At 34.9% G+C, this 26,316-nt stretch overlaps 3 protein-coding genes across 3 annotated transcripts; 2 read left to right on the top strand and 1 right to left on the bottom strand.

Moving 5' to 3' along the window:
* Positions 1-1,383: 1,383 nt before the first annotated feature.
* On the top strand, positions 1,384-4,059 carry LOC108821174 (L-ascorbate oxidase homolog). Its single transcript, XM_018594218.2, has 3 exons — positions 1,384-1,829; positions 2,437-3,543; positions 3,609-4,059. The coding sequence occupies exons 1-3, from the start codon at positions 1,585-1,587 to the stop codon at positions 3,904-3,906; spliced, it is 1,650 nt and encodes a 549-aa protein (XP_018449720.2). The 5' UTR covers positions 1,384-1,584; the 3' UTR covers positions 3,907-4,059.
* Positions 4,060-5,830: 1,771 nt separating this feature from the next.
* Positions 5,831-9,871, bottom strand: LOC108835521 (kinesin-like protein KIN-14T). Its single transcript, XM_056992305.1, has 11 exons — positions 9,673-9,871; positions 9,481-9,564; positions 9,226-9,381; positions 8,896-9,002; positions 8,613-8,791; positions 8,364-8,525; positions 8,072-8,287; positions 7,946-7,983; positions 7,260-7,387; positions 6,056-7,169; positions 5,831-5,949 (listed from the first exon to the last, which is right to left on the bottom strand). The coding sequence occupies exons 1-11, from the start codon at positions 9,869-9,871 to the stop codon at positions 5,831-5,833; spliced, it is 2,502 nt and encodes an 833-aa protein (XP_056848285.1).
* A 7,065-nt stretch (positions 9,872-16,936) lies between these two features.
* Positions 16,937-25,557, top strand: LOC108822316 (nuclear pore complex protein NUP214). Its single transcript, XM_018595363.2, is given in 19 exon segments — positions 16,937-17,185; positions 17,268-17,464; positions 17,899-18,067; positions 18,159-18,305; positions 18,546-18,667; positions 18,769-18,881; positions 19,324-19,463; positions 19,540-19,705; positions 19,784-20,756; positions 20,918-21,070; positions 21,221-21,278; positions 21,783-21,916; positions 22,004-22,128; positions 22,243-22,585; positions 22,665-22,836; positions 22,941-23,456; positions 23,557-24,444; positions 24,447-25,148; positions 25,255-25,557. Coding segments are annotated over 19 exon segments (5,442 nt in total). The 5' UTR covers positions 16,937-16,995; the 3' UTR covers positions 25,389-25,557.
* Positions 25,558-26,316: the final 759 nt, after the last annotated feature.

Raw genomic sequence — 26,316 nt, forward strand, 5'->3', positions numbered from 1 at the left:
AAAAATACAATATTTATCCTTTTTATTAAATTATTTTTGTACATAATATTCTATCTCAAATTTAATAACTTGTGCAGTTTGTTTCGATAATTTTATAACTTGTGTAATTTTTTCTTTAAAAAATGAAATTGCACAAATCAAATATTAATCCGCGTGGATATCTGGTTTGACTTGTGTTCAACATAAATTCATAACCCACTTGTTTTATTAAAAAGTTTTATGTATATTTTTAATGTTTTATAATTTACATATATAGTAGAATATATTATTTTCTAATATAGATGTTTGATAATATTTTTTACTTTTACATAATATTATATTAATTTTTTATAACTTGATGCAATCTGATGTAATTTTACTATTCATATATTAACTTGTTGTTTTTTGTCAATTTAGTTTAAAATGAAACAACATAATAAATATTTTAATTTTTTAATTAATTTTCTATAAATTATTATTAATTTATGATATTTTGTTTTCTTGAAAATTGAACTCTCAAAATTTTATATTTGACTAAAACTAAATAAGGTAATATTATATTTGAAATTGTTTATATAATATATACTATATATTTCAGTTTATGTTTTATTTTCACCCCAAATAAAATAATTTTGGATTTGGTCAATATATGAAAATTGATTTGTTTAAATAAACTTTGAAATTGTAATTAATTAATTTAAAATGATTTTAAATTCAGTGACAGAATATGTAAATAAAAAATACAAAAATGAAATAACTAATTCATGGTAAAAGCAATGGTTAAATGTGTAAATAAAATAAAGTATTTAATTAACTATCCAAATTTCCAAACAATTTTTATTTAATTTGTTATCTAGATTTCCAAATAGTACCAAAATATATTTCAATTTTAATAATATAGATAAATATTTTTCTTTAGAAGACATAATATAATGTTTCGACGAATTAGAGACACCCATATGATTTTCTCTAAAAAAAAGAATACGAGAGGTTATTTTTGTAAAACGCATTTTAGATGCTGAGCCTGAGGTCCAAATGCATGACGATAAAACACAATACTGCACTACAAGGAAATCAAGCTTGTAGACGAGAAACCGTCTAGGAATTAAAGTACAAGATCACAGAATCTGAATGCCACAAACAGTTCTAAAACTATATTTTCTAAGTCCTCACAAATCTATCAAAACTAATATAATACATTTGACGTTGGTCACAACCTTGTCATGATAACATTTTACCGGTTACATTCATTTGAGGTGTAATAAAAAGACCGCTAAGGACATTTCCAATTTTAGATACGATCGAGTTGTTATGATTCATAGTTCTGGAACCTTGAAAACTGAAACAAATAAAAAAGATAGAGAAAAAGTTTGTTGCATCACCACTTTCAGATATAGAAATTAGAATTGGAGATGGAGCGTAAAATATGGTAACAATACCTTGCAAAAGAAGTTAGGTTCCCCCTGCATAAATACTTCGAATCACCCAAACGACAAGAGGATTCATCCACAGCAAAGCTAGCTTTTGAGGGGAATCAATAAAAATATTTTTTTTTCTTTTTTTTTGTAGGAAAGGGTTAGTTATACGTAACACAGAAAAATATATATGGAGGGGAGGTTATTGACGGTGTTGGTCTGCCTCGTCTCTACGGTGGCAATAGTGAACGCCGGCGATCCTTACTTCTTCTATACATGGAACGTGACTTATGGAACAGCTTCACCTCTAGGTGTTCCTCAAAAGGTGATTCTCATCAATGGTCAGTTTCCTGGTCCTAACCTAAACTCAACCTCTAACAACAACGTGGTCATCAATGTCTTTAACAACCTCGACGAGCCTTTCCTCTTGACCTGGTAATTTAACTATATACTGTAGTCCCTAGCTATTCTTTGTTAGATTATGATCTTAATAAGTTAGCCTTTAGATTTATTCGGTTCAGGTATATTCGGTTTCGGTTAGTTCGGTTCGGTCACAAGTAGCACCAAATTGAACCAGAAAAAGTTGGTTTATGTCATTTTTGGTAATTTTTGCTTTTAAAATTTCACCAAAAGGTAATCAATTTTTGGTTTCGGTTAGATTTTGTTTTTTTTTTAAATTGACTATTTTGTTATTTTTAGTCAAATTTAATTTCTCTATTATTTGAGTTTTGTTAATTTGGTTCAGTTGTTTCGGATAAGCTGGTTACTTTTAGAATTTATAATTTATTTTTTTTAACTAAATACTGAGAAGCGACTGATAATCAAGTTATTTTCAAAACTTTTGAAGTAAACCAAACTCAAAAACGGAAATCGAACCGGAAAGCAAAAGTTACGGTTTGGTTGGGTTCAAATCCGGAGAGCTAATTAGGGTTGTTGTTAGAATACGCTGTCCGGACAGTCCAGCTTTAAGGCAAAACAAGTCTGCTATTTGACTAATTAACTCCTGTGTAATATGAGTACTAATGGTGGAATGTGGTTGCAGGAGTGGTATCCAGCACAGGAAGAATTGCTGGCAAGATGGTGTGGCTGGGACTTCATGTCCCATCCCAGCAGGACAGAACTTCACTTACCATTTCCAACCTAAGGACCAGATCGGTTCCTACTTCTATTACCCAACCACTTCTCTCCACCGCTTTGCTGGTGGGTTTGGTGGTCTCCGTGTCAACAGTCGTCTCCTTATTCCCGTTCCATACGCTGACCCTGAGGATGATTACACTGTCCTTATCAATGACTGGTACACAAGTGGCCACACCGCTCTCAAGAACTTCCTTGACAGTGGACGCACACTTGGATTGCCTAACGGTGTTCTGATCAATGGAAAGTCTGGAACGGTTGGTGGAAAGAACGAGCCTTTGTTCACGATGAAGCCAGGAAAGACATACAAGTACAGGCTATGCAATGTTGGATTCAAGTCTACTCTTAACTTCAGGATCCAGAACCACAAGATGAAGCTTGTGGAGATGGAAGGCTCTCATGTTCTTCAGAACGACTATGACTCACTCGATGTCCACGTTGGTCAGTGCTTTTCAGTTCTTGTGACTGCTGACCAGGCAGCTAAGGACTACTACATGGTCGCATCCACTAGGTTCCTGAAAAAGGAACTAAGCACGGTCGGTGTGATCAGGTACGCAGGAAGCAACGTCCAAGCCTCAACAGAGCTCCCCAAGACTCCTGTTGGTTGGGCTTGGTCTATGAACCAGTTCAGATCTTTCAGGTGGAACCTCACAGCTAGTGCTGCAAGGCCCAACCCACAGGGATCATACCATTATGGAAAGATCAACATCACCCGTAGCATCAAGCTTGTGAACAGCAAGAACGTGGTGAACGGTAAAGTCAGGTTTGGATTCAACGGTGTATCACACGTTGACACCGAGACTCCTTTGAAGTTGGCTGAGTACTTCCAGATGGCAGAGAAGGTGTTCAAGTACAACGTCATCAAGGACGAGCCTGCAGCACAAATCACAGCCTTGACCGTGCAGCCTAATGTGCTCAACATCACTTTCCGTACCTTTGTAGAGATCATATTCGAGAACCATGAGAAGAGCATGGAATCATTCCATTTGGATGGTTACTCCTTCTTCGCAGTCGCGTAAGCACCTTGTAAACCCTAATCTTTACCTCTCTGTCTTTCTCTTTAACCCTCTCTTCTTTCAGCTCTGAGCCAGGGAGGTGGACACCTGAAAAGAGAAAGAACTACAACTTGTTGGATGCGGTTAGCAGACACACGGTCCAAGTCTACCCAAAGTCTTGGTCAGCTATCCTCTTGACATTCGACAACGCCGGTATGTGGAACATCAGGTCTGAGAACTTGGAGAGGAGATACCTTGGACAACAATTGTATGTGAGCGTTCTGTCACCGGAGAAGTCTCTAAGGGACGAGTACAACATCCCCCTCAACACTAACCTCTGTGGCATCGTCAAGGGCTTGCCATTGTCTGCAAGCTACACTTAAGTTAAGTAACTATACTCCACAAAGTGGGGTGTATCATTAATTTTCTAATTAACCCTTTTCCTAATTTTAATGTTTGTAATATGTAAACTACCAGTTCTTACTTGTTTTCATATACTATCATTAACCACAATCAAACAAAGTTTTGCTTTCTCATTGCAACTACAATGCATAGAATTGAAAGCAGCTGCATGTAATCAAAGATGTAAAGTTAAAAAGATACGTCAGAACACAATGAGGCTTGGTTTGAAACAAAACAGAAGAATAGTTGATGAGAAGTGGCCATTACTACTCATTGATCAGAATGTGTAGAGCCGACTCCAACAATATCAATCTAAAATAGAGAGTTTGTTATTATGGATCAAAAAAATCAAAATACAGGAGAACTAGATTACAGATTTACACATCACTAGATCATGACCCGCGCGACCGCGCGGATTCCATTTTTGTTTTAACATATAATCCATATTCTATAGTAGTTAATATAATTTGGAGTTTTTCTAATTTTATATTGTGTAGTTTTAAATAATTTTGAGTATGTCCAATTCAATACTGTGTAGTTTAATATAATTGTGAGTTTCTCTGCTTCGTAGTATAGATGTAAAGGTGAAAACAATAATCTAAATATTAACCAATAAAATTTAGACTAACATAACTGAAGTCTTTCTTAGGATATTAATAAAATAGTTATAATTTATACAATAGACAAATAAAAATATTTATGCAAAAAACCAACAAAGATTAACCGTGCTGATATATAAATGTTTTATATTTGGTTAAATAATTTAAACGAAACTGTACTAATCCAAAAAAAAAGTTTCAATTTGTTTTTATTAATAAAATAGTATTTTGAATATATATGCAAAAAGTTCAATAAGAAAATGACTAATGTGTTTTTTTATAAAGTTAAATGCTTACAATGTTTCTGTTTTATACTTATTCACAATATAAATATTATGGCCCATAAAGTAAAATTTTATTGTAAATATCCATGTTTTGATATGTAATTAATAAGCCGTAACAACAATTGTACAGGAAAAAATGAAAGATGTTATATCTTATTGTCCTTTTCTTTGCTATATAGATACGGAAATATATTCTAGTTATTGCATATCTAAGGCAAATCCGTCCCTTTAAATTATAGAATGTTCTATGTTATACTTATATTATTTGAGTATCAAGAAATATATATATTCTGATATCTATATCCAGCAATTTAAAATCTAAATATTAATCAATAACTGGCTAATGACTTGTTAATGACTTCCAGTCGACTAAAGAGGATGTATAATATAATGCAAAAAAATTATAGCTGTTTACGAATAGATGTATAATACAATGTCCACAAATATAATATAATGTATAAAAAAATATAGTTGTTTACGAACAAATGTATAATATAATGTTCAGAAGTATGATATAATGTATAATGTATGCAAAAATTATAGTTGTTTACGAACATATGTATAATATAATGTATAAAAATTATAGTTGTTTACGAACAAATTTTAAATTTGTACTCTCATTCGATGTATAATAATAAAAAGAATGGATTTTTTTTTGTTTATGAATAGAAGTATAATATAATGTATAGTGTCAATAGAGTTAAATTATTATACATCGAGTGTAAGATGTCACATAGTTGGTTGATATATAGTTATTTAAGGAAATATTTAAATGAAAGGTTAAGGTATGAATAATAATGTGATGTCCAATTTAAAAATACACCTAGAAGAAGTTGTAATGTTTCTGTTTTAATAAGATAGATGAATATAAACTGATGCTTCACTTGATTCCATAATAGTTTTTTTTTAAATATAAACTTAGTCTAGTAGAAGGAGGCAATCTTTTCTCTAAAAAGTCATAAAACTTTTTGCAATTACCCCAAAAAAGACATGACAGGTTTTTAAAATCGTTACACATAACTTTACTGCATTAACCCGTTGAAGAAGTCACTACCATAGCTCACATCAATAAGCCCTAATCCCACAAGTGTACGGAAGCATAATCCCTCAAGTTTCTGCATAAGCGCATGAGCGCATCTTCCTGCAACTAAAGACAGAATCTCAGCACACAAAAAAAATACAGAACAAGCGTTTGCGTTTGTAAGATCTAAACCAAAGACACAAACACATGGATCCAGAAAGTTTACCTCTCTCGACCAAGATTCCTTGTGGCCTAAGAAATGGTGGAGCTACATCCTCCTCGAACGCTAATTCTCTCTGACAATATGGTAAGGTCTTGTTGAGTTCTAGTAGCAAGCCCGAGACAGGTGAATCTTGCTTCCGAGCCGCGCTTCCATCCACTCCAAACCATGCATCGTCTATGTGTTCACAAAGTCCATCGTATCGGAAACTTGGAAGATGAAGAGACGTATTGTCTTCTTCGTTAGGGTTTGGGTATTTGCACAGAACCTGGTCCTCTGTTTCGGCTGAACAGAGACACTCCAGCTCAAACAGATCATTAAGCAACAGTGGATGTTTAATCACTGTCTCCTCTGTTTTGGACTCTTCTATGTCCTCCAATGTTTCATTGCCATTAGATGACCTTTCCAACGATATGTTTCTGTTTAGTCTCTGTTTCTTGTCAAGCAAGTAACTTCCGTTTTCGGATTGTGAATGTAGCCAACTGTTAATCCTTGAAAACTCTGTTTCTCCCTCTTTCTGGCTAACGGTTTTCTCAAAGACACCAATCTCAGATCCAGGCCCCGTCTGTTGTACTTGTTTTTTGTGCTCAGACACGACCAACTTAATGTCACATTCAGATATGTCCTGACTATAAACCGTTGCTGCATCGTCTTCTCTATTCTTGCGCATAGCGCAATTTGACTTCGAAACGCTCCTCTCTGATGAGTCACACAAAGAATCATATCCGTTCTTCATCATTGGAAGACACACAGATTCAGATCTGACATGTGTCATCGAGTTCCTTCTAGACTTCAAACCTGGACCATTGGAGATTGCGCTAAAATCTGCCCCTGATGATAACCTTCGGTTGCTGCTAGCTGTTGGTCTCATGAAGCTAGAATAAACATCTGAAGCACGTCTTGATTTGTTTCTCTTTAACTTTGGAGTAACCTGAATCTCTTCTCTGATGATCTCATCCACTTCTTCTGCTTCTTCAGTAACATGAGGCTTACCAGAGAGTTTCTCTAATGTCTCGTTTAGATGTCTGATGTCTTTTATCGTTGTCTCACGATCTTTCTCGATCGTTTCCATCATCTTCTGCAGATTCATCATCACAATCTCCTTTTTCTCTTGTTCCTCCTACGCGTCAAAAGATTGTTTAGCCCATCAGAAAAGTGTAACACTCTCAAGAAAGTTGACGTGGTATGCAAGTTATTTATTTTACTTTACCTTTGATTCGTCTTGACCTAAATGGATGTTTTTTGCCCTCGTTGCGAAGTTCAGAGAGCATATGGTTTCACACAGATCATCTTCTTTCCGGCTGATATGGACAAGCATCAATGTCTTAGAGTCTTGCCCTGAAAAATCAAGAACCAAACGTTATGAAGAGAGCACAACATTTCAGTTAAGATCAAGGTGTAGGCCTGGTCAAATTAACTGAGAATAGAAAACCAGACCAAAAAACCAAAACTGAAATTGAACACGATGTTCACAAATATCCGTACAGTTCCTATATCTACACCGAAAAACAGAAATTGATTCAAGAAATGAATAGGTACATGAATATCTAAACAATAGAACATATATTTCAAAATATTAGTATACTGTATTAAGATTCTTAAATAGCCAAATATTTAAAATATTTAAAAGCAAACTATCCGAAAGAGTTGAATTACCTAGATATCTTTTATCCACAATATTATACGAATTATTCAAAATTATGAGAAAAACTGGAACATCATTGGATCCAAAATATTTCGGAATCAGCCAGTTCCCAATCTTTTTATCCAAAACCGAACTAAAAAGTGAAATTACCAAACTGAAACCAAAAGACTTCTAGATCTCTAGAATTGAAACTGAAATACCAAAACTAAACACTAAGGCCTAATCAGGAGTTTATAGAAGATTTTAGTTACCAAGAGAGTCTTTCAGAACTTGTGTGAGTTTGCTGTTCCTGAATCACAGAACAAAAAGAAAAACTCAAAATGCATCAGAATTTGAGACGTAAAGGGTTACAGAAAAAAAAAAACTGATATGTTTACCTGTAAGGAATGTGAGCATTCTTGCGTTGAAGAGAGTTGATGACATCTCCAAGAGCAGATAAAGAGAGATTAATGGCTTTGCCTTCATCAAAGCGACGACCAGTGGCTTTAGTTTTCAACACGCGCTCACTTCCTCCAAGATCCACTAGCCAAATCTTGTTTCTTCCACGCCGTCTCTCAGCAGCTCCAGCACAAGTAATCGATACACGGATCATACTGTTTCATAATCCAAGATCAAATAACATAACGTGTAGAAGTATACAGAAAAAGGATATGGCATTTGAGTATTGACCAGTGTGATCTGCTGGATGCAGAGTTAGAGTTAGTGAAGGCAGTTGCTCTGCTTCTGCAACCTATTTTGTATAACTTGAAGACTTCATCAAAGTCATTCACTTTAAGAGTCACCAAGTTCTCGATGTCTATATCTCCCTTTGGGTCTGTGTGTATCAGCAGACTGAAACAGCGAATCAAAACTCAGCTGAGTTAATAGAGTTCCCGTCCTATTCATCAGGGAAGATTCTCTGCACATGTTATTATTTACCTTGGAGGTATTGGACCAATGGGTTTAGTTCCTTGAGAAACAAGCAAGTCTCTGAGATTCCCCATGTAAATCTCAAGCATGCTAAACTTGATTACAAACTTGTGATTGCTTTGCTCCACTTGTTTGAACAATCCCTTGATTGCTCGAGGAACGATACCTGGTGATTCTGGAAGACCCTCCTGAAACATTATCCTCTCATATTATATATCAACTTAAAGAGGTTCAAGAAACAAAAAAAAAATGAAATCAAAGAGAGATGTGTTTCATTGATCCTGCTTCTTACCATTGTAAATGTTTTTCCAGTACCAGTTTGTCCATAGGCAAAAATGCAAGCGTTGTAGCCATCGATAACCGATTTGATTACCGGTTCAATCTCTAAGAAAACATCATCTGACCAAAGTTGAATACTATCATCAACGACACTTTCATGTATGTGTGTAATCAGTCTTAGGCCTTTATGGACATAGCCAAAGTGAAACATTATTCTATATCCCTCACAAATTTATTAACATTCTCACTAAATTGTGTATATCCCTTAAAATGTGTAAGGACGAGTCGTAAGAAAACGACTGTCATTATGGAAATTTCTCAAAAGAAAATCAAAGGCACATACCTTGCGATGAATCAGGTTGGAAAACTCTGTCGAAGTTGTAGGTTTTCCTCTTGCTTTCTGTTAACTTTATGATAATGTTTCTTGCGTCCGAAGAAACAGGGGCTCTTGACTTTTTGGAGTCTAAGGGTTTGACTCGACAAAACACACGAATGTTACCTGACCAATTATTCAAACTGAAACCGATGAAGCTAGACTCTTAAACAGAAAACTTACGTTAACAAATTGTAATATTTTTGTTTAAATTCATTTACTAACCTTTAAGGTCCAAAAACTCGTTAAGAATCTGTCTTCTTCGTTTGTTCTGATCATTTACTTGAACTGTTAGTGCAGAGAGTTGATCTGTAACCAAAATAAAACAGAGGAGACAGAACAAGACCCATAAGTAACAGAACATAATAAACAAATAATAATTGAACTTCAACGATTGCGATGCGTTGCATGTAGCACCTCTAATGCTCTGTTCTTCGATGAAAGCAGAGTTGTCTTCTTCCTTTGACGTTGAAGATATCTCAGAAAAAGAAGAGACGTTCTTGGAGATGTTGCAAACAGATTTAACCCAATATGAAGTCATATGAGATTTTAAACCGAGCAATGAATGAATCGTCTCCGGCAAATTCTGAACCGGGCTCGACGTTGTCCTCTCCATTACACCAAATATGGATCTTGAATAGAAAACAGAGCCGTTCCTAGGATTCAGATTCTGATTTCACTGAGCTTTTGACGATCAAGTGAAAGGAGTGAGAAGGAAGTAGTGAAACTGGAGCCAGAGCTCATCAATGGCAGAATCTGGGGATTAGCTTTTGCTTTTAGAGGCAAGAAACTTGGAGAGAATGCTCTTTGCTTTGGGAGAGATTTGTAGCACTTGTCAATATTACCAGATGGAAAATAATATTTAAATTAACTATTTTTAGAAGAAATTAATTACTATTACTCCTTTTTAACTTTAACAATATTGATTGATGAAAATGTTGCTACTTAGTATGTTTTTAAATTAACTATTATTAGAAGAAACTAATCACTATTACACCTTTTTAATTTTAACATTAGAATGCCATTGGTCAAACTTTAATCTAGCAGGTATAAAGGCTGTAGGTGAATTCATACACCATCAATATTTACAGATTTGTTTTCCTTTCTTCCAAAACAATTAACTTGGACCTGAATCTATACTATTAAAACAGAAACATTTTAAAAAATCTACTTATGCAAAGTTGTTTGGACCCTTTCATTGAATCCATGATTTTTTGGTCTACCTATTATTTTGCCTAATATCTATATTACCATAAATTATTCTAACAATAATTTATTCTCCTTTAGTCCATTAATGTCGCAGTTGTTATAGTATATGCATATTAAATCATACGTGTTTTATAGACGACCTATATATTAATGTTCCATATTGGCTTATAGTTTTCAATTATAACTTTGATAATGCAGAGAAGAAATGTCTTATATGAGAGGATGTATATATGAGAAACTGTGGTTTGTGTAACTTATAATACTAGCTTGAAATAAATTAAAAACATCTTTAGATTGAACTACCAATTATCAATACATATATTTTAAAGACGAAAATGAATGGAAAATGGACTGAAATGAATAGGTATTATATAATATCATGGTAGGTCTATATAATATTGTTTTCTTAATAAGACCAAATTATTATTATTATTTATAAATTTATTAAAGTGATCATGCTTGGTATATTACACATTTTGGATTCTGATTTGATCAAAATTGGATAACTATAGTATAGTTATTTGGCGAAATTTAATGTTCACCATCGTGTAGAGTTTTAAAAAATCTTAGAAAATCTGTTTTATAACTGCTAAAGGTTGAAGATATTTTAAATGCCTTTTTGAATATAAGTGATATTGATTTTGTGCTGATTTGGATGCTATTCAAATACATTAATATGATAATAGTCAAATTATAATACAAATACTTCATAAATAAATAAATAAAGTATTTTAAAACATTTTATTACATATAAATTAAATTAATTACTTAATAATAAGCAAGATATGATATTATTAATCGAAAACCCAAACAAATACCAAAAATATTGAAATACTTAAAAGACCCAAAATTTTATTTGAGATCTGATCTAAAGAACCGAAATGCTAAATTTTATTTTTTCTTGAATACCCAAAATAGTGTTTAAAAAAATTGAAATTTTATTTCAAATCCGAAACTAAAATCGAAAATCTGAATCCAAAACTTAAGAAGTATTTATAATACCAAAAACATATTTAAAATACTTATATATACATAATATACACAAAAAAACATTTCAGGAGTACTCTGTCATATCTCAGGGAGGATACTGACTCGAAAAGAGACCTACGGGTCCAAAAACGAATATGTAATTTGCTCTGGATCCAAACCCAAACCGCACCTATATTTCCAAGTCGATTGCAGTTTAGTTTTAGAGGTGTGGTAAAATGTTCATGTACATAAAAGTATACATACAAAATCATTATTGTAAATAAATTCTCCTTTTGATATAAAGTGGCTTTGTAACATAATAATGTACAACACTTTCAATACTAATTCACAAATTTTGTATACAATCCAAAGGACAACCCGCGCTTTTTAAGCGCGGGTCAAAATCTAGTTTAGAGGTTATATATGTTTTACTTTTATATAAACTTAATATGTTAGTCTAGAATCTGTAAATTACCAAATAACTTTTCTTTACCATTAAGATATAATATTAATTAAAATACCTAATATTAGTGTGTATTATATTTTCCATTAAATATTCATTTTGAATAAGATTTGCTGTTTAAAACCAATACTGGTTATTAGTATGCGTTATTGTTTTCATAAGCTAAACATTTTAATAAAATATGCTATAAAATAAAAAATATTGATTATTATTTGGTATTGTAATTAAATATAAGTTATTAGTAAAACAAATCATATTGATAAGCTTGATTTGCAAAGTAGGGTGGACATTTTACTCGATACCCGAATCAGTATTTGAAGCCGATCCAAAATCCGAACCAAAATAGCAAAATATCTGAAGAGATATTGATTTAGAAGAGATTGGATATCTGAACCCGAACGGGTAATATCCAAACTCGAGTGGATATCTGAAGATAATTAAACATATATATATATATAACTTTTTATTTCTAGTTTATATCTCCCATTTTATTTGAAATATTGATGTTACAAATATTTTAAGATCATACTAGAGTTTGACCATACTAGAGCTTGACCCGCTCATCCGAGCGGGTGTTTGTTTTATTATTTATGTAAATATTGTTTCAGTAATTAATAATATATTTTTAACATTTATCACATAATTAACAGTATATTCTGGTATTAAGCATAACTTAGATAATATGTTTCATATAAGAAGACGAAGAATGATATATATAGATAGTTTCTCACAAATAATTTGATTTTTTAATATCTTTGAAAAAAAATCATTAATTAGTTATAAAAGACTAAGGTATGTTATATGCTTGTTTAAAATGATGAAAAATAACTAATGCTGAAATCTTTGAATAGTTAGAATCTTAGTGGCAAATCTATAGGAATTGTGTTTTTTTGTGGTAAATATGTAATTGTGTAATACATTCAAATATTAATTATTTTATTTTTTTGATTCATTGGTAATATTATATTGTACTCAAGTCCTAATATATAAAAAATAAACAATCAAGTTTAAGGAATGAGAAGGAAGTAGTGAAACTGGGATCAAGCTCATGTGGCAGAATCTGGGGATTAGCTTTTGCTTTTAGAGGGCAAGAAACTTGGAGAGGATGCTCTCTGCTTTGGAGGAGAGATTTGTAGCACTTGTCAATATTATCGGAGGGATTTACTCGGGAGATGTGGATCACGTCCTTCCCACAATGGCTGAAGCTTTCAGTCATGTTTCATCAGCACTAATGGTAGAAGCCTTGGGCTGTTCATTGTGCGGTCTCACTGGCCGTTTATTCAAACGTCCGATTCTTGGCGGTTCTCACTGATTCTCTATCTCTGATCAATTTATTGAGCAAGAGAGAGCATCGACCTGAACTGTTCGGTATCATGTTTGATATCTATCATTTTATTCCCCTCTTTGATGTCATATCTTTCAATTTTATCTCTCGCAACTTCAACGCGGAAGCTGATTCTGTGGCTAAATCAGCTCTCTCTTTGTATGGTTTGAACTCTATTTCCGGAGCTTAGTCTCCTTCTAAGTAATGCAATGTTTGTTTGATCAAAAAAAGAGTCAATATTACCAAATGAAAAATAATATTTAAATTAACTATTATTAGAAGAAATTAATTACTATTATTCCTTTTTAACTTTAACAATATTAATGAAAATGTTGCTACTTAGTATGTTTTAAAATCAATACTATTATTAGAAGAAACTAATCACTATTACACCTTTTTAATTTTAACATTAGAATGCCATTGGTCAAACTTTAATCTAGCAGGTATAAAGGCTGTAGATGAGTTCATACCCTATCAATATTTACAGATTTGTTTTCCTTTTTTTCCAAAACAATTAACTTGGACCTGAATTTAGAGGTTATGTTTTACTTTTGTATAAACATAATATGTTAGTCTATAATTTGTAAATTACCAAATGGAAAATATGACTAATATAACCAAACTTAGTGATTTTAAAATAAATTTTCTTTTTATACTTTACCATTAAGATATAATATTAATAAAAATACCTAATATTAGTGTGTATTATATTTTCCATTAAATATTCATTTTAAATAAGATTTGCGATTTAAAACCAATACTGGTTATTAGTATGTGTTATTGTTTTATTAAGCTAAACATTTTAATAAAATATGCTATAAAATAAAAAATTATTGATTATTATTCTGTATTATAATTAAATATAGTTTATTAGTAAACCATATCATATTGATAAGCTTGATTTGCAAAGCATTATTCTCTTTATTATTTTTGGCCTGTTTTTCCTTATTATTCAATCAACTATTATTAGTTTTTTTTTAACTATCAGGGAAGTTAGGGTCTTGGGCCTTAATCTTTCTAAACTCGAAGGCAGCCTTTATTAATATCATTTCTATTGGTAAAACACTCTTCCTACGGTGGATCAAACCCATCAACACAACAGCACCAACACTTTCACTTAACCCAAATGACCTGCCACATCCATGGTAAATTGAAAAAATAAGAGTACATAAGGAGAGACTCAAACAGAGTACATAAGGAGAGACTCAAACGTGAAGGGATAGGGAACAATAGGAATGAAGTAGCTGAAAGAGCTAGAGCGTTCAATAATTAAAAAACAACAAACAAAACTATTATTAGTATTTTAAAACTGTAAATGCTTTCCAAATATTTTTTACTCAATGATTTCACAAAAAAAATTGGTAGAATTTTCATTTAGAATATATAATCATTAAAATTAATTTTATATAATTATTTTTTTTATTTTATCTAATAATATCAAAATTATGTCTATAGATATTAATAAAAGTGCTAGAAAATTGTCTGGAAAGGCATATGGTTCATAGGAAAAACTAAGTGGCCACAATGGTATTAGTGAATAGTCGAATCAAATGGAAGAAAAAAATAACATGAGAATAGTTGTTTGAGTACACAAAAAATTCTCGAATGAAGGTAATAGTGTGTAAGCCTATTAAAAGACCAGGGAACCATGGTTTTCATTTAGATGAAAATGTTTTTTTTTCATTTTATGTTTCAATATTTTTCCAAATTTGTTTTTAGACTATAGTAACATATACTGTAAAAAACTTGTTTGGTTGAATAAATATAACATTCATTAAAAGAAAAAAATTCCACAATATTTTGGCATAACCTTATGCTCAAACTTTTTCAATAAATTAGGATTTGGCACAGTGAAAAATAAAGACATGTAATATTATCCACGATAATTTTAAGATTCTACACTATACTTTTCTTTTTTAAAATTCCACATCGTTTTTTTTATTCCACCTAATGATTCCACACGGTCAACTTTTATCCATTACAATGATTTTATATAATGAAACTCAACATCCTATTTTAAAATTTAATAATTATATTTTGATATATCTAAATTAAATAAACTTAATTTCTATTTATAGAGGACAAAATAATAAATTTTGATACAAGAAATAAAAACAAATTATTTAATTTATAATAAGATAAATGATTCTAAATACTTATAAGGATATGAAAATATCAAAATTTGAAGAATGTGACATGCAGCGCCAGTGGTACTCACTTTATCATATTCAACATGTTAATCTTTTTCAACATTAAATAATCAACATCATTAAAATTAATTATTAAACATGCTTAGTGTATTGATTCAAATGTTAAATATTTTATTCAACACCTCTATTATAAAACAATGTACAATGATTTCAATATTCTACACACTCCTTTTTATCTTTAAACATTCCACATTATTTTCTCTTTCTTCCAATCTTTCAACACATATTCACCATTTATATTCTATAATGGTTTATTTAATAAAATTCAACATCATATTTTACTTATTAATGATTAGTTTTATATATCCAAATTAAACACACATAGTATCTATTTATAGAGTAATTAAATAATGAATTTTGTATAAAATAAAATAGATTATTTAGTTTATATAATAATTTTGGTTATACATAATTAGGAAAATATAAAAATATCAAAAATCTTTGAAAGTGATATGTGTTGTCGGTGGTCTCCATTTTTCTTATTATTCAACAAGTTGAATCTATTCAACATCATATTTCATTTTTTATAACTTTATGATAGTGATTCATTGCTTTTGGAGATCTTTCTCAATACACATGAGCTACGATTAAGTTTTTGCGGAACATTGAATCGACCACAAGGGAAAACTAAAGCCATCATCAGAGGGAGCCTCTTTTCATAATGAAAAGAGAGAAGAGAGAGAAAAATCATTCATACTGCATAAAAAAATTCAAGGTTAAAAGAAACCTCTATAATTTCTGTAATTTAATAATTATATACATTTAAATTTATATTTTTAGAAACTCATCATAATTTCTAATTAACCACTGCAGATGCTCTAACGTTTACTGCTATCAACAAGCTTCAAGCGGATATAAATTGATTTTACTAGATATAATATTTTAACTGATGCGAATTAAGCTGAAACAACATAATTTTCATCAAAGAGTTATTAAAAATTTGGTTATATGATATAATTTTGTTAACATCATTTTTATTGATATAAATTATATTTCATTTTAATAAATAATATTAAAAAATAATATATGTATCAGTTATTTAATTCATATAATATAAGTGTATATAAAAATATTTTTAACATGATATGAATTCACAAAGAGTATATCATTTTATTGAAGCGATGTTAAATTAATTAATAGCAATATCAATTGTTATAGTTAATTTAAAATTATATATTATGTATATCATTTATAAATAAATAATTTAAAATAACATCACTTATTATTGTGATACAATTTCATTTTTAATTTACTCATTTTCGTGTAGTGTAACAGTCCTTCAAATCTGGTATGTTTTTGGCAGAAGACGGTAAGGAGCAGATAAGCGACGCGATCGGGAGTTCCCACAAAACCGAATCTGGTTTAGTGGAGAGAACCAGTCTGAATTCAACGGTCAGATTATTTTTCAAACATAGAACTAAACGACAGCGTTTGCTAATTGTCAGGTAAGGCCCATTCCCGGCCCAATATAAATAAACAAACCCTGCCGAAACTAAATCATCGATTCACCGGACCACCAAATATCACCACCGGCGGTAATCAGATTCTCCTCGGCTTGTGGAAAGATGGGTAAAGTAGAGATAACAGAAGAAGTGGAAGGAGATCGCGTCGGAACCACCGATTACTACTTCGATAGAATCGGCGAACCAATCCGTATCAAGGAAGACGACGCTCAGTACGATCTCGATAGCCCTCCGTCGCAGCCTCTCGCTATCTCCGAACTCCGTGGATTAGTTTTCATCGCACATTCCTCTGGTTAGTATTCATAATCAGTGATGATGGTAATTGCTCTCTGCTTTATGTGACTGTTTTTGTTTTTTTTTGGTGTGAAAATTAGGGTTTCTTGTTGGAAGGACCAAGGATGTGATTTCTGCTTCCAAGAACAGTAACAAGGTTTGTATCCAGGAGATAGCCGTTGTGGATGTTCCTGTTGAAGACGTTCGTATATTGTCTCTGTCAGCTGATGATTCGATTCTCGCTGCCTCCGTCGATGCTGAGATTCACTTCTTCTATGTGGATTCACTTCTTAACAAGGTATATATGGCTCTCTCAAGCCTTTAGTCTTTGTGGCATAGTGTCGGCTTCTTATTTAATCTAACTTCATTCATGCTAATGCTTAGTTAGAATCCTTTTTTGATTAATGTTTTTTTTTTTGAAACCACACAACTAGAAGTAGCACACAAGCTGGATAGTTTTATTGTCTATAACCCTTTAGTCTTTGTACCACACAACTAGAAGGTATATGGCTCTGAAGCTTATTAGTCTTTATGCCATAGTGTCTTCCCATCACCTCTTGCTCATGTGGGGGTTTCCTTAATCTGACTTCTACTTCATTCTACATGCTAATACTTAGTTAGAATCCCATTTTGATTAATCTTATGAACTAGAAGTAGCAAACAATTTGGATAGTTTTGTCTTATAACCCTTTGCTAGGATAGTTTACTCACTTTATCTGTCCTTTGGTGCAGGATGCAAAGCCTTCTTTTTCTTATTCACCTGATGAGTCAGGCTTTGTTAAGGATTTTCGGTGGACAAGGAAAGATAAACATTCTTATCTTCTTCTTTCAAACACTGGGAAGCTCTTTCATGGAATTGATAATGCACCCCCTAAACATGTTATGGATGGTGTTGACGCCGGTTTGCTTCGTTTCTTTTGCTATTCCTCTAGAAACACAATAAATCACGTTTTTGGTAATTATGGAGTTTATACTATGTTTTCTTTTGTCAGTTGAGTGGAGTTCAAAAGGGAGTTACATTGCTGTGGCTCAAGATAATTGCCTGCGTATTTTGTCGTCAAAGTTTAACGAGAAACGTTGCATAGCACTGTCATTTGACTCATGGATTGGTGATTTTGATGAAAACTGTGTTGTGAAAGGTATGTGGCACGTTTTGGTCTTCCTATTTCCTATCAGTATTTTCCGTTTTTGTTAAATTGGCATAGTTGTTGTATGGTATATGAGGTGTTTTCTTATTGACTGAGTCGTACTCTACTCAAAATCTTGGTAACATCCTCATTGTTCTTGAGATGGTGTTGAAACTTCCCTTGTTTTCATAGATGGCTTTGAATTCAAACCCTCTCAATGACTGACTGTTTACTAACAACACTCTGTAACAGTTGATTCTATCAGATGGGTACGCCAGAACTGTATTCTTCTCGGATGCTTTCAGCTGATTGATGACATGGAAGAAAATTACCTCGTTCAGGTTATCAGGAGTCCAGACGGGAAGATTACTGATGTGAGTAACCAATTACTCGAGATGGAAGGAGACATGATATGTAACTTCTACATATATATATATTTATCTGGTTTCTGATTTTTTGAGCTTCTTCTTTTCAGGGTTCGTCTAATCTGGTTGCTTTATCATTCTCTGATTTGTTTCCATGTTCAATGGACGATCTTGTACCGGCTGGTGTTGGACCTCATTTGCTCTTTAGCTACGTAGACCAATGGTATTTTATGCTAATTTTGCCGCTCTTTTTATTTTGTTTTCCTTTACCTTTTCATAATTATTGGAATTTTCCTGCCCTCTGCAAGCCATATGCTAATCTTTCCCACTCTAGATGGAACATACGGTCTTAAGATTTTTTTTTCCATACGTAACCAACTTGGAAAGCTGTAAATTATCAAGAAGGTTCGCGAATGATAGTGTTTTCTCAAATACAACTAACTGTGATACTTGTTGATACATGCTCCTATCATTTTATAGAAGTAGATTTGAGCTCATTTTCCTGTGATATTTACCATTTTCGTCTTATAACGTAATAAGGTCAGTCTAGTTATTCCTGAATTTTCCTCTTTATCACAATAAGAAACATGGACAAAGTAAACTACCACTATTTTTAAGGGTTGAAGATAGTATGATATTGCTAAATTCTTATTATTTTCATACAGCAAACTGGCGATCACAGCAAACAGGAAGAGCATTGATGAGCATATTGTTCTACTTAATTGGTCACCTGGTGATGATAAAACTGCAGTTTCCGTTGTTGATATTAACCGAGAGACCTTTTTGCCAAGGATTGGGCTCCAAGGTATGCAGTCTAGATCGCTGTATTGTATTTGTGCTTTTTCGTACTGTTCGATATAAAATGTCATTCTTTTTTCCAGAAAATGGAGATGACAACATGATCATGGGACTCTGTATAGATATGGTTTCTGTTGAGGGGACCGTTAATGTCCGTTCCGGAGATGATGAACTGAAAGAACTCCCGCCATTTTGTGTTCTCGTGTGCCTCACTCTGGAAGGAAAGCTGGTCATGTATAATGTCGCTAGGTAGGCTTTATCTCTCATAATGTTTCCCATTGTCCATAACAATATTAGAGGAGACATTAAAATTGTGTTACGGTACAGTGTTTCAGGACTCCCAGATTCATCTGATGTTGATTTGGCTTCTTCTTCTGATATAGAAGATGCTTATGCCCCTTCCATTGGAGATGATGTTCCTGGACAATTTTCGGTGGAGTCTGAACAACAACGAAAGTTTAATGTTTCGGTACAAAGTGAACAGAAACACCTCAAGTCAGAGAATTCAGTTTCTCTGTTGCATGCCGAACAAAGGTTGCCAAATGAAAAAAATTCTAAAGAGGAAACTGAGTCTTTGAAAAGTTCATTGTCTGTGGACAACAACGTGAAACAAGAACTCTATGCTGGAAAATCATTACAAGCCGCAGATGGTCAACAAAGCATAATTCCTAGGCAGTTCGGAACAAGTTTTGTGCAACCTCCTTCGTCCTTAGGATATGAAAACAACAAATTTGCAGGATTCGGTCATATCTTCCCTGTTCCTGATAAACCTCAGAAAGATACATCGGAGCAGTCTAAGTCTATGAATTTCCAGACCAGTTTTGGGCCAAAGAGTACACCAGGCTTATTTGCATTTTCCGGCCCGCAGAACGCTAGTGTTACGCCACCACAAAATACACCAGGTCAGCTATGGTCAAGTGGGAAAGGTGTCTCACCTCCAAGTTTTAGCTCCGGTTTGTTTCCACCTGTGAAAGATTCTCAGCAAAAGCAGGCTGAACAGACTGAACAGACTGGAACTGGTTATGTGAATCCTCCTACGTTCATCAAAGAGAAGCCTGTTCAAGCTATTGAGACTGCTAGAGCATCAGCGCTGAGCATTCCAACTCCTCCGCTAGGCCAAAGTCAGGACGCTGGTGAAGGAGTAGAAAAAATCGATCCCCTACCTTCTATCCGTGCCTCTCAATTGTCACTACAAGTGAAATCTTCCTTCGAAAAGTCCTCTAATCACCAGCAGCATAAAACTCCGCTCAATGCTGGACCTCTGAGGCTTGAGCCTAACATGTCAAAGCAACCCAGTAATGTAAAGTTTTCTCACTATACTTTCTGTAAAATCTTATTCATGCTATCATGTATTTTAGGAAAGGGTGTACCGAACTCTCATGCTTTCACACTCATGCTGTGCTCTAGTATCTTTCTTACTGAACTTATATAATTGACGTACCTCTATCTTTCTTGTCCCAGATAAATGAGATGGCCAGAGAAATGGATGCCCTTTTACAGCCCATTGAAGGACCAGGTGGTTTCAAGGATTCTTGCACCTCATTACTTAAAAGTCATATTGAAGAATTGGAGCAAGGACTTGAAATTCTTGCTGGCAAGTGCCAAACGTGCAAGGTACATGTAAAAGTTCATGTATTTGTTTCGTATTAGCTTGCACCTCTTTTGATATTTGACCAAACCTCCCTCATCCAGCATACAAATACAGTCATTGACCCTGGTCCTTTCTCTGTTTATTATTAACCAATTTGATTTGGTCGTCTTCAGAGCATAACCCACGAACAGCAAGAAGAGATCCAACATCTTCTGGACAAAACAATTCAAGGTGATCTATTTGTTTTATCATTCCAGTATTTAGCACGACAGTATTGTTAGCAGGTAGATTTGTTTTGTTTTCTTCTAAGCGCTACCAGTAATACCTAGAAAGAATTGAAGAAAGAGGCAAGTTTAACTCGTATCCCATCACATCTCTTTAGACTTTAAATCGAGATGTTGATGAGATGGGTAAAAATCCGGATAGATAAACTCACTTTTATATAGATATGTATCCTTTTACTGGGATACGTGGTGATAAGTACAGTATTCTCACATCTGATAGTTGGATGTGATGGTGTGAAATAGCGTGAATTCTAGGATGATATTAGCATTCGCTTGCGCTATGAATGTGGGTTTTGCATTTTTTCATATTTGCTCTTGAAGTCCATGTGATACATGTTTTCTTTGGTCTCGGGATATATTTAATATTTTTTCATATGTTCCACTATAATATAGGCTGCTTATCAGGTTGTTATTTTGTTTGTCTGATTATTCCCTCATGTGAGGATTTCAGTTTTGGCAAAAAAGACATACATGGAAGGCATGTATAAGCAAACTTCTGATGACCAGTACTGGCAACTGTGGAACCACCGGAGATTGAATCCTGAGCTTGAGGCCAAACGGCAGCATATTGTGAAACTAAACAAGGTTGTTTATGGGTTGATATATCTCACTCAACTGTCTATTACTGCTTTAAGCTCGTTTTGTCATTTATCTTCTACTTTTCTCATTCAGGATTTGACTCATCAACTGATTGAACTAGAGAGATATTTTAATCGGCTTGAACTGGATCGCTACCAAGACGATGGAGGATTTCCTCTGGCCCGAAGAGGTGTGCCAAATAGGTCTGCTCCTTCAAGGTATATTTTGTGGGTGTGAAATTTTATTTTAAAAAAATTATCGCAATAAATTGTTTAAGTTGACCACAATTTCCCGTTTCCACTACTGAAAAATTGGGTTGATTATTTCTGCAGACGTGTGCAATCCCTCCATAGCCTTCATAACACAATGAATTCCCAGTTGGCAGCTGCTGAGCAACTCTCTGACTGTCTCTCAAAACAAATGACCTTTTTGAAAATCGATTCACCTGTCAAAAAGAATGTAAAGCAGGAGTTGTTTGAGACAATTGGGATCCCTTATGATGCTTCATTCAACTCTCCAGATGCTGTAAAATCCAACAATGCATCTTCAGCAAAAAACATATTGCTCTCTTCGATTCCTGCAAGTATAAATGCACAGTCAAGACAACGCCATTCGTCTGGTACGAAAAGTTCTGACCCTGAAACTGCCAGGAGGAGGAGAGAATCATTAGACAGGGTAATTGTGCTATCTTTGATTCAGTACTAGATGAATACATGCACTTTCTAATTCACGGTGTACATGACCTTTTTTGCAGAATTGGGCTGCTTTTGAGCCTCCAAAAACAACTGTCAAAAGGATGCTTCTCCAAGAGCGACAGAAGACGGGTACGAAACAACAGATTGTGTCGAGTGAGAGGTTACGACCTACGGAGCAATCACTGCTTCGCCTGAAGGATCATACATCACCAGTAGTCTCCTCAAATAAAGGCGAGCTTAGATTTAGTGTATTGCATTAATTTGATCTTGAATAATGTTCTTGTGTTTCATTTGTATGCGCTTCTCTGATTTGATTATGTTATCAATATGTGCAGGGATAACGAAATCATTCCAACAAAACACATCTGAAGCTCAATCAACCCCGTTCAAATCAACACCAGCTATGCCACAATCTAACAGTCCCTTCACCCTCTCTCCAGTGACTGCATCAAAGCCAAGTTTCAATTGGTCTGGAAATAAATCGAACAGTGTAGCTTCTTATGCTGAGGAATCTGCCCCGTCGCAAAGTAAGGATACAAAGACACCGACTGTATTTGAACAGACAGAAAAGAAGGCTGGAGGAGTTAAACTCTCTGAAGGCAAGGCAAATATGTTTCCTGATAGAGCTGCTGGAAGTGCGCAGCGGCTTACTGGTGCACCTGCATCTAGTTTCCCTGTGCAATCACTGTTTGGTTCCAATTCCAGTAGCAGTATCTCTGGTAATAAATTAACTTTTCCTGCTGCAGCGGTATCAGTTTCATCTTCACCTTTGTCTAGCACGTCACTTGATTCCGTTTCCCCCTTACCTAAACCGTCATCACGTTCATTGCCATCCTCTACGAAAGATTCAGGTATATATTCTTTGTCCTGTGTCTATTTCGTCTGATTAAGATATATTCAACTATAATAACTTTAATTTCTGGTCAATGACACTGTCATTGTCAGTTTCAGTTCCAGCATCTATTCCCATCAGCTTAGCATCAGTCCCACAAACACTTTCAGTCGCACCGACATCTACAGTTTCAGCTACGGGGCTCAGTGTTCCATTTGGTAAATCGTTGACCAGTACCAGTTTAGATCTCAATCAAGCAGCTACGTCTGCACCTTCTCCATCACCTGGCCCTACAGCTGGTTTCTCTTTTAAGTTACCAGCTTCGTCTCCGTCTTCCCCTGAAATTGTCTCACCTTCAACAGGCCAATCTTCGTCTTTTCCACCATCTACTACCGCATCACCAGTGTCAACCAGTCTGGTCTCTACAGCCAGTTCCCTAACCGACAGTAATCGTTTGTCTTCATCAACCTCTTCATCTTTGACTGCCCCTATTACTTCTACCGCTCCTGGCGCGTTTAAGTTTCCTCAAGTCCCTACCCCGTCGTCTGCTGTGTCCAATACAGAGTCAGTCTCAGAACCTAAAAAGTCAGAGCCTCAAAGTTCCTCAATTCTAAGTACGGCAAGTTCTGCAGATCCTATAGCAAAGGCAACAACATCACAGACTGAGTTGCTCCCGGTGAAAAGTGAAATTTCGACCTCAGAGACGACAGTAACCCCAGTCATCAGTTCATCTGGGTTCCTTTCTGGATTTTCATCCGCAGCACAGTCTAGTCCTGTAAGTATGCCACCTCCTTCATTCAGTTGGCCTGGTAGTTCTCAGCCGCAACAACCATCGCCAACACCTGTCTCTTTCCCTGCATCCTTTTCTACTTCCGCAAGTCCATTGAGTGAGAAAAAAGAGACTGTAGATACACAAGAAGATGAAATGGACGAAGAAGCTCCAGAGGCTAGCCAGACGACTGAACTTAGTATGAGTGGCTTTGGAGGTTTTGGGCTTGGGTCAACTCCAACCCGTCTGCTCCCAAATCAAATCCATTTGGTGGTTCCTTTGGTAATGCTACAACAGCAACAAGTAATCCGTTCAATACGACAGTCCCCAGTGGCGAGCTGTTCCGACCTGCATCATTCAATTTTCAAAATCCTCAACCATCTCAACCGACAGGTTTTGGCGGGTTTTCTACAACCCCTTCTCAAACTCCCACTCAGGGCGGATTTGGCCAACCGGCGCAGGTTGGCGTAGGACAGCAAGCTCTAGGATCTGTACTTGGTTCATTCGGGCAGTCGAGGCAGATTGGTGCTGGTCTCCCAGGATCTACGTTTGGTTCTCCTACCGGATTTGGTGGGTCTAACCCAGGAAGCGGCCTCCCAAATGCACCAGCATCTGGTGGTTTTGCAGCTGCTGGCTCCAGTGCCACTGGTGGGTTTGCAGCCATGGCTTCAGCTGGTAGGGGATTCGTAGGTGCTTCTTCTAGTCCAACAGGTGGATTTGGTGGACTTGGTTCAGGAGGCGGTGGATTTGGTGGACTTGGTTCAGGATCCGGAGGGGGTGGATTTGGTGGACTTGGTTCAGGATCCGGAGGCGGTGGTGGATTTGGTGGACTTGGTTCAGGATCTGGAGGCAGTGGTGGATTTGGTGGACTTGGTTCAGGCTCGGGAGGGTTTGGAAGCTTTGCTCCTCCTAATAGTGGAGGTTTTGCGGGAGCATCAGGAGGTATATATATACATATAACATCTTAAACATTGATATGTACATACTACATACACATACACACAGTCATGCTCTTATTCATCTGGACCATTGTATATATTTTTAACAGGTGGTGGTTTTGGGGGTTTCGCTGGCCAAGGACAAGGGCAAGGGCAAAGCGGTGGTGGTGGGTTCTCAGGCTTTGGTGGCAACACGGGAGGAGCAGGAAAGCCATCGGAACTCTTCACACAGATGAGAAAATGAGTAATGCCAATGCGAGCAAAGTCTCTGATCTTCACTTAGAAGTTAGATCTAATCTCGTAGCTCTTTATCGAGTTTGTATGTCATCTATATTAAAAAACGTTTTGTTTGTGTACTCAATTTCTTTTTGAATTAAAGGTAGTTATGTCAGCGGACCCTTGCTGACTGAGCACTCACGTGGCTCATGCCTTTGAACTTGGCTAATACTACATGCAACTTCGTAGTTGATTCAAATCGAGTCTAGGGTTCATCAATTCGTGATTGTGTTAGCAGATTGGATCACTAGGAGCATTATACAATGGAGTTTTGCTGATTAACATAGCGATTGCGTTGTTTGCGCTTGTGGCACGAAAGCAATAGCAAAGTCTCGGACGCACGTACGCCGTTCTTCGTGTTATCTCTTGGTTCATCCTCTGATCTAGGAACTTTCTTTACCTTTGGAGACATTAAGTTCATATCATGCCCCTTGCTTCCCAGTAAATATGAATATTCTTTATGTGAATACTTGGAGACGTTGTTGTTCATATCATTCATGACAATAAAGTACAATGAATTTGGGAGATGTGAACAACAAGGTGTGGGAAATTTGGAGACGTCTTCGCCATTTTTTTCATATAGCCAACGAGCAGTGACAACAAGATTCTCCAACTTCTGTAGACCGAGTCCCAACTTGAGCATCTGGCTGCGTTATGCTATGTAGGATTAGACCTTTTAACTCCATTTGATATAAAGATCATTTCCATTTGCAGCAAAGCAAATGATGTAGCGGAAACCTTATAAAATAGAATTAGAGATCCGTTGATTCTGAGAATACTCGGAAAACTAGGATAATCACAAAGATCTTATTTAGTCTAAGAATACCTAAGATCAATGTCTTCTTAAATTTATTGAGATCACCAATGATCTACCGAAAACAAGGAACAAAAGAGAA

This window comes from Raphanus sativus, chromosome 8, assembly GCF_000801105.2.
Source record: "Raphanus sativus cultivar WK10039 chromosome 8, ASM80110v3, whole genome shotgun sequence".
Classification (NCBI taxonomy): Eukaryota; Viridiplantae; Streptophyta; class Magnoliopsida; order Brassicales; family Brassicaceae; genus Raphanus; species Raphanus sativus.